The sequence below is a fragment of the Cicer arietinum genome, unplaced genomic scaffold, assembly GCF_000331145.2.
Source record: "Cicer arietinum cultivar CDC Frontier isolate Library 1 unplaced genomic scaffold, Cicar.CDCFrontier_v2.0 Ca_scaffold_5747_v2.0, whole genome shotgun sequence".
Taxonomy (NCBI): Eukaryota; Viridiplantae; Streptophyta; class Magnoliopsida; order Fabales; family Fabaceae; genus Cicer; species Cicer arietinum.
In genome coordinates, this window is record NW_027339394.1 from 1 (window position 1) to 9,399 (window position 9,399).

Here is a 9,399-nt window from a genome sequence, read left to right on the forward strand (position 1 = left end):
GCTCCGATTCCTCTAAAAACATTTTGAATCAGCATTCAGAAAAATTATGAGATTCTAAGATGTTGCATTAGAAAAAAGATTATGAGATTCAAAAACATTGTACTAACCAGGTAAATTGGGCTTGAAATCTATTGTTAGCTGAACTGAAACCAAATTTCCATCATCTGATGTTGTAGCTAAAACTGCGCGAGAATCGCCAACATTTGCAATCACAATCAGTTCACCCTGTGCCATTGCAGAATCATGATAAGTTTTCAACACACCTCTTGCATCATATTATCTCATCTAATTTTTATGTATAGTTAAAATCACTTAATTGAACCTTTATCTTAATTTATAGTGTCAAGTTAAATTTTTATCGTTTTTGTTTCAATTTAGCCTCGTATGTTCAAACATTAATTTCAAATCAGAATTAAAAAGTTGATGTAAAAAACAAACCAATTAGGCCAACAATGTTAACATGTTAGAACATGTAATACTAAATTGAACCAAAACAAATAAAATAAAAACCAAAGAGTAATTTTTACCTGTCTAACAATTGATAATGCAGTTGTTCCGCTGAAAAAAGAATCAATCTTGCGATTCTGCTCAAGTTCACGATCAATGGCAGCACATGTCTTCAAGTAAGAATGTTCCCATATATTAAACCTTTGTTGTTTTTTCTGTGTCTCTAAATCAACATCTGGATCAAGTGAAGTTTGTGAAAGTGTCTCTTGCCAATTGCATAGCAAAGATGATGGCATTGATTCTCTTACACTTCTTGACACATAGTGACCCCAAGGACCATGCCCATCAAAAATCCCACAGAATATCATGTCCTCTTGGCATCCAAATTCCTATATTCAACATCAACAAATCCAATCTCATCAATCATTAGTCATAACTCATAACAATCTGATCGATTTGACCTTAAGTGAAGCACATTAAACACTTGAGCACAACCACTTAATTTAATTGATAAGTGTATAAAATATTAAAAAGAAAATTAAAAAATTCAACATTTAAACATACTTCCCACACTATGCAACAATCTTGGTTAACTCCTTTCTTGCCTCTTTTGGAGAAAATTGAGGCAAAGTTGTTTGAACCATCAACATTAACAGTGCCAGAACTATGGAGTATAGAGTGATTTCTTTTTGCTTCCTTTGCCATTGCTTCAGCAGCTTCTCTCCCGCTACATTTACTCCTTTTCTTCATTGCTAATGACTTTGCCAACCCATTGAACACAGATGAAAAGTGACCCATCAACTCTTCAATATCTTGTAAACAAAATCTGAACATTGAAAATGTATAAAAGTTAAACATGAATCACATGTAAGAAACTAAAAATTTCTTCCAACAATACAAAATATTTTAAAATGTATTTTACACTTTTGTCAGTAATAAATATTGAAGAAGTCACAGAAACTGCAAAGACTAATTCATTGAGAAAACTTAAATTCATTTAAGAAGTTAACCTCTCCTAACATATGTTTTTCCATATGCACCAGGCATAAATTGAACCCCTGATGCCAAATGGTTAAGGGATTCCAAGAATCTACCAGTTGTGTCACGACATGTTAGTTGGTGAAATCACACAAGTTTTGTTATCACATTACTTGCAACCATTGATTAAAAATCAATATGGTGGCCCAATGGGTTAGTCTTCAAGAAAACATATGAAGATGTGGAGTGTGACTTTTCAAGTGTTGAAAAGCCTGGATCAAAGGATTTAACAAATTCAAACTCATTACTTAATTGATAACTGAATTGGGACCCCCCTCAAAGAAAAGTTTAACATTTCTTTTGCCTTGCTTTTTCTTAGATTAGATCTTTCATCTCATTTTTTTTAATACTATTAGTATCTCTCAAACCCCATTTTAGCTACATAATAAAATAAGAAATTATGCATTAAAAAAAATCAAAACTTGCAGCAAAAATATCTCAAAAAACCCCTAAGCTAACACATGTTAAAACACCATTTTCATATTAAAAATAAAAATAAAAAACACCATTTTCATACCTTTTAATAATGCTGCAAAATTGAATGAAATTCAACAGATAAAATTCAAAAAGTTGAGAACTTTGCAACTTCCAGCTCCACCCAAGTTCCTCAAAAACCAAAATCTGAGACAGTAGCAGGTGAAGAAGTTATGGTTGGTTGAATAATAAACAATTCAGACAAAGCAAGGTGAAAGTTCGAGAAAGAAGAGGTGTAGAAGAATGGATATACATCATTAATTCAATGTTGTTTGTTTGGTTCTGGTTTCTTCTTTTTTCTGTTCCCCTTTATCTACGGAGACAGATATAAAAAGACATATTTTTTTCTTGTTCAGTGTACACATATAGATTCAAACAGTTGTTAGTACTCAATTATGCATGTAGAAGTTTGTATTTGTAAGGGTTCTAACTTTCTACTGTATATGACTCAAAATCTTTTAAAAGATCTTTATAAGGATAAAAAGTACATTTTTTACACTAAATTATAGAATATTGTGATTTACGTCGGTGGAAAACTATTTTATTTTACTTTAAAAACATATGGTCATTAAACTCAAAAGAATACTAACAATTATTTTAGCTCTCTTAACTACTTGTTTGGCAAAGTCTGTGAAGGAACCTTTTTGTTTTACCCAATTTAGAAATCTATGAAAGATGGTTCTGTTTGACGGTTAGAAAGGGAGAAAATCTATAACATTATCTATCTTTATTTTGGTAAATTCTTTGGTATGATAAGGTTATAATTTATATAGCAATTATTTATACTTTTTTGCATCATGTGTTTCAAAAGTGTATCATGATAATGATATTAATTAATGATTTATTAATTATTCTTTTTTCCTACAACAACTTTAGAGTTTGAACAACATATTGTTGGTGTATACTGTAGTAGTTTATTCATGAATATGTTTTTAAAAATTATGAATATGAAAACGAGGAGAAAATGTATAAGAAGTCCTAATGTGCAAATTTATTTGTTTATTTGCAGACTATATTAAAAGTATTTAGGATTTTATTAAGTTGGCATGTGGTATTCGCCCCACTTACATGAACTCAGGAAACAAGGTCAAGGTTTGATTTTATTTTTTTTAAAGAGTTAAAAGTGAAACTCATAAATTTATAATGCCTGAAACAAACACCTGTTTTGTTTGAGAGGAGTGGAAGAGGAAAAAATAGAAAAAAAATATTTTATTTAAGAAAATGATTTTATTAAAAATGATAAAAAAATGTTTATAATTAATATATTTTTAATTTGAGTTTGAAAATATTATCTAAATCTTTTAAAATCTTCCTTCAATGCATTATTGAGTTCTCAAATTAGGAGATTTTGGATTTTTTTTTTCTGTAAGGGAATTTTGCATTATTAGACCCAAATATAAAAGACCGACTCATATGTAGAATCCCAAATAAAATATTTTTAAGAATATTATTTGTGATTTTTCTCTAATAATGAAGTACTCCTAGTTTTTAAATATAAAATAAGTTTCTCTAACAATAAAGAATCCAAATGAATATAATAAAATGACTTTTCCATGAAACTAGACAGACTAGGAGTACTTCATCCAAGTAACTCAAGGAAGTATTTTTAAGGCAAAAATATACTTTCTCCTTTAAATTTATTTTTGTTTAAACTCTTTGAGTTTATTTTTTTAGATTTAGCCTTTTAAATTATATTCAGTTTTCACCATCAACTTTTAAGTTATATTGAATCACACAAATAATCTATTATGTTTAATTTCTTTTTTTTTTTTGAATTACTATCATAAAATATTAAAATTTAATTAAAACATCGCAATAAGTTGGTTGTCCAAATAATTTTTTAAGTGAAAGGAATTAATGTCATATTGTTGTATATTTAATTGAGATTTTAATGATTAGAAACTTCCAATTGTACCAACCATTGTAGAAAATAAAATAAATAACTAATAGTGCAAAGATAATATAACTTATAAAATCAAATCGAGAAAAAATAAATTTAAAGGATTTAAGTAGAAACTGAATTAAATTTAAAAAACTATAAATATATATTTTTGATTATTTTTAATTATTATAATATAAAAAACCGTCTCACAGACAAAATAGAATAAAAATAATTTCAAATGATGTTAAGAATTAAATAAAATTTGAATGTGATATATATAAATCACCCAACTCTCCAACTTATTTTGTGCCCTCTTCCCGATCTTTAGTAATAACAATTGATATTTTTATTAAGAGTTAGAATTACGAAAATGATTCTTTATAGATTGAATTATGCTATGAATATTAATAGTTGAATGAAACTTTCAAAAAGGAAATGGCTACCACTTTATCGTTGACAGAGAGGGTGACAATGTTATGAATGTGATCTATAAGTTTGCTTAGAATGATATGATCATTAATACTGCAATCATAGAAAAATCTTATGCATGTGGGCTATACAAATTTTGGTAAAATAAGAAGGGGATGAGAAGTTGAAAATTGACAAATCGGATCTTATGCATGTCTTTCACATGGTAGTTTGTCCCAATTAATTAATTATTGATTAAAAAAAATAAAACATATTTCTCTCATTCCATTTTGTTTGAATATATCTTTAAGATACTTTATACCAACAATTAGATTATTCCTTTGAAAATGAATTGCCATGCATTTTTTATTTTCTATTATTGAAATCTTCCTTTCAAACCTTTTTTTTGAAAGATGCTTCCAACATGTTTGCATTAAGACGTCGTGTGGTTTACATATATCTAAGCAAAAAAGAAATGGTGTATTTAACGAGAAACTCTATTTTACAAAAATCTGGCGTCATAGAAACTATAATTTCAATCTTGAAGTAAATGTTTTCCCATTATGTAATTTTATTTTAAAGGTTCACGATTCTGTCTTCCAAATAATGCATTCCACTTCACTCCTAAGTCTTACAATCCCAATAGCATTAGTAAAAGAAATTCCTCACGGCATTCAAGAGAATGGATCGTTAAGATTTTTACAATAAAAAGCCAAATAAACCAAAAAAGAGTATTGAGAATCTCCAATCGTTGCTAGTCATTTTACATACATATTGTTTTCTCTAAAACTGTGGATGAATGAGAGATGTCATTGAATCTTCAAATTGCATCAACTTTTGGAGCACAAAAATGAGTTGGAGGTGTACACAAGTCTGAGTCGATTCGATAACTAATTATCTAATCTAACCCGTTATCTGAACAAATTCTAAACCAGGTCAAATCTGACCCAAACCAATTAAACATAGTTGTATTTGGATTCGTTTTTAGTTTTACATGTTTTTTCAATTTGATTCTTTTGGTTAGAACATATTATTATGCTTCATATTTGTGCTTGAAATTTATGGTTTTAATTTGGTTATAATAAATACAGATATATTTATTTATCAATTTGGTGACTTATTTTATAAAATTTTACAATCATTTTATATATTTCCTAATCAAATTCACATAATTTCAAAAGAAAATATTCGGCTCATGCATTACACAAATTCTTACACTAGTACAAGAATAATTTCAGGGTCAAAAGAAGAATATATATACAATTTCCTTCACAAATAACGAATTAGTACTGTACAAAGTGAAAGTTTGCATGGCATAGCGCCATCCATTATGTTGAAGTATTGCTACATAGCTCCGAACTGCATTATTTACAACAATGGTTTTCACACACTTCCCTCAGTTACTGGAGTAAATTTTTAAACAACTAGGATTCTGCACTATCATCACTTCCCTTATTAAAACTGTTGTTTAACAGTCACAATAACCAATTCATAACTATATCCTTTATCTTTCAGTTTTATATCTTGACAAGTTCTATCATCACTCCCAGTTTAGCATCCACACCTCCTATAAAATAGTAGAGTACCCTCAAAGCAATTGTTAGTCCTCTATGGGACTCCAAACTATACCATACTTAATGATATACTTGAGTAGATACATAAAACTCACTCTCAATAACAGCTGGTCTTAAATCTTCCTCTCGCATGAAATCCAAAGGAAAGGAAACAAGATGTCCCTCTATACACTTCAATCTATCTATTGGATCTATTACTTTTGTTTCTCCATTCTCATGACAGACTAACTTATCAGGGGCTATTCCCAAATCTATGGTCGTTTGGCCAAGTTTTTCCTTCCATTGGACCATGTTTTGCCGAAGTGCAGCTCTGCATATTTTAAAATATAATAATAATGCATTATAAGAAGTATTACACTAGTAGACTAGAGTGTAAAGAGAGAAAGTGACACAGAAGAAAACTGGGATAAATCCACACCTTGAGTGTATCTGATCATTGGGAATGCAAGCAAAGATTTCATGGTAGATTCTAGTATTTTCCTGTAACACATACAACAAATCATTATATCATAGAAGCAGTGAGTAAAAACCCGTGTATAAATTTCGGACTTTTCAAGAGAATATACCTCCTAATCTAAATTTTTATTTATAAAAAAAGAGAGTAAATAATGTGTTTCTCCCAAAAGTAAAGTCAACTTGTTACTATATTTTGTTCATATAAGAAAAATATCTTTTGTTCTGCCTACTATTATATTTCAAAGATCCTATCAGCCACTATGTTGTCAGGAAAAATGTTGTGCTTGATTATTAATATGTAGGGGTGTTAGGACTTAGATGAATGATCTGATTTCTTAACATCTTGATCAACTAGAGGGATGCTGTTAAACGATGCTCTATATAAGAGGAAATACACAAACCAGTAAGACACAATCTGCTAGATCTAGAAAAGTCTAACCTTTGCGGTTGCTGACCATAAATCCTTGTAGGTTGAATCAGCCACTGGATCAATGATTTTACTGATCTGTTACGAGAATGATAACATCGTCAGGAACTAAACTGATGAACATTATCATTGTTATAGTATACCATAACATACAAACAGGAACATAGTACTTATATTGTCAGCATGGTTACTCATGGAAATTATGGTTGAGCTAACTAAAAAAACAGTTAGAGAAACAAAGGCTTAAACATTGCCTATGTTTGCTGTAACAATGTAGTACATACATATGAAAACCCAAATCCTATCATTTTGACTAACCTCTCCATTATGAAGACCAAGATGCTCAGACCATAGGGAACAGCGGAGACTATGGGAAAATTTCCCAGCCTTCCACGGCTTTCCATTCATCAACGATTCAACATATTCTTTATCTTCTATAACAACTCCGATCTAGTCGACAGAAAGAAAGAATTAAAGTCATTTTCTTCTCAAATCCAAAAATAAACGGCTAATCAACCATAGAAAGAAAAAAATACTAGAAACTTTAGCTATAGTTAAATTACACTATTATGAAGTGTTTTGTGCTAATGATGTGTCAAATCATTATTCTTCCAAATGATGGACAACATCAAAATTAATTGATTGGATTTTACCAGATATCAAGTTGAACAGAGTCATTCCATACTAAAAAGGGCAGTCAATGAATATGTGATAACACAACAATAATAACTACATAGCACAAATTTATTGCACTCTACTTAGTCTCTATTGAAATCAGTGAGAAAAAATCATGTCCTCAAATTGCAGTAAATATATGATATTATTAGGGAAAACATAAACGATACTGCTATTCAATCCCCAATCAAAACTGCAATTCAGTTTTTCTGCAATATACTTCTATAAGCAAGCCACTATAACTACTTAAACTTGGGGAAACAAGTAAGCTGAACACCCTGATTAGATCACTAGAGATAATGTAAACTAAAAAGAATGCTGTCAAATTCTTGAACAACAATTATCTCATGCAGAAATTACAAGTTACACTCCAACAAGCTGATGGAAGTTATAAAATAATTACATAAGCTCTAAGAAGTAGCAGAATATAGTGACAAAAAGCATATATCAAGTGTACCTCAGAGTCTCTTGATCCAAGCAAACTCCGGTCATTTATATTAGATGATCCAATCAAAGCTACACGGTCATCAATTATCATCAACTTACTGTGCACATATACCTGTACAAGTTGGGAATATATACAAAACAAAGGAAAACATTTTGTGCTATTAAAATCATTATAGAAGCTAAACAATGTGCATTGAAATCAGACTTTTTATAATCATTTCAACATCTGTTGAAAGTCCTGAGTGGATATATTCGATTGAAAGTGACCTGATTCAATTAGCTGTTTTACAAGCAAAATGAGAGATGTTTCAGTAAGATGGTAATTTAATTACCTGACTTGTAGCCATAGGACCATCTGGATAAAGTCTACCATGAGATCTTAAACCATAAAAAGAAATATAATCATGTGCCTTCGAACCAAGTATAGCTTCAAGATTGTGTAATATGGAGTGCCTTTCTCTAGAAATTGTCCTATACTGCCAATGTGTTAAGGCTCTCACAGTTGCAGCACCACCATCATCCAGACCACCCTGTTAGTGAATGATAGTTCATAACCGTAAAAGATTTAAGCCTACAGAAAAGAGGACTGGCATTATAAACAAAAGGTGAGTGACATTTACCTGGAAACCAGGCAAGAGGGGTATCACAATTATAACTCTAAAATCTTTCTGTTCTTTATGTGCTTGTAAAATACGTCTGTATATTGCTTCCAAAACACGGTTCTGTATTGTACCATCCGTTGCTAGACCTGATATGAAAAATTGGTTCTGAATGGAAAACAAAAGGGAAAAGGAAAAAAAGGGAGAAATGAGTTTATTATTAGTCAAAGTATGAAATTCACCGATGCTATACTATTATGCTTTGGATCCATGTGTAATTTAAGCAGACACTTAACACTTAATTCAATACGTACACACAACTAATATTGTGATAACATAGTTATTTTTTTATTAAGGCCTCAAAGTGCAACCTGAACATTAGAGGGTTTATAGTGCAAGCGGTAATAAGCCGTGAAAAAAAGAGATCGAGTTATGAGATTTAACAAAACCATATTCTGGTATCATGTTTTTGTATTTTATGAAAATCCATATTTTGACTAGATGGTTATTAAAACTGTTCTAACCTTTAGGCGTCACATGTAGCTTGTATTAAAGTTAAATGTTTCATTCTTTCCTTTAATACTAGCAAAATTTGATATTTTTTTCTCATCACACTTTTTTCCTCCTCGCCAAATGATCATTATTAAAATGATGCTCAAATTCAATGCTTGGAGATGATGAGTTTGGCTCTTGATCTTGTCTGTCGTGTCAACCTACCCGATGTAAAGATGGGAAGCAAAATAAAAAAGAACCTCTATGTTTTCTTAAGTATCAGGTAATGCAGAATCAGAAATCATGTTGGACATACATTCCTTGAGCTCATATGAAAATATATGTTTCATCTTTTACAATGCTAAGCAGGAGATTGTTATCCATGTTGAGGAAAGATCAAGGGAAGTCTACTTCTACATAGTTGATTTACCTCAATGTAGATGAAATGCTTTGCCTTTTCAATAAGAGAACAATGTGCAG

General features: G+C 30.3%; 2 protein-coding genes across 2 annotated transcripts; both read right to left on the minus strand.

Annotated features, from left to right (window-relative positions):
- Positions 1-4: 4 nt before the first annotated feature.
- LOC101514788 (probable protein phosphatase 2C 73) lies at positions 5-2,400 on the minus strand (the record flags this gene model as incomplete). Its single annotated transcript, XM_012712457.3, has 6 exons — positions 2,213-2,400; positions 2,003-2,106; positions 1,012-1,273; positions 528-836; positions 108-225; positions 5-12 (listed from the first exon to the last, which is right to left on the minus strand). Coding segments are annotated over exons 3-6 (669 nt in total), but the record flags the coding sequence as incomplete, so codon positions are not given.
- A 3,081-nt stretch (positions 2,401-5,481) lies between these two features.
- On the minus strand, positions 5,482-9,393 carry LOC101514463 (phospholipase D zeta 1-like). The gene is made up of 8 exons (XM_004517221.3): positions 9,350-9,393; positions 8,449-8,595; positions 8,161-8,358; positions 7,839-7,940; positions 7,025-7,156; positions 6,719-6,784; positions 6,242-6,303; positions 5,482-6,133 (listed from the first exon to the last, which is right to left on the minus strand). Exons 3-8 carry the CDS (start codon positions 8,173-8,175, stop codon positions 5,884-5,886), a joined length of 627 nt encoding a protein of 208 aa, XP_004517278.1. The 5' UTR covers positions 8,176-8,358; positions 8,449-8,595; positions 9,350-9,393; the 3' UTR covers positions 5,482-5,883.
- Positions 9,394-9,399: the final 6 nt, after the last annotated feature.

Excerpts from the sequence above, each read along its gene's own strand:
- LOC101514463 (XM_004517221.3), bottom strand. Across the intron at positions 6,785-7,024 it reads TTGGTCTTCATAATGGAGAG|ATCAGTAAAATCATTGATCC; the intron begins GTTAGTCAAAAT and ends TTCTCGTAACAG. Across the intron at positions 6,304-6,718 it reads TATGGTCAGCAACCGCAAAG|GAAAATACTAGAATCTACCA; the intron begins GTTAGACTTTTC and ends TATGTGTTACAG.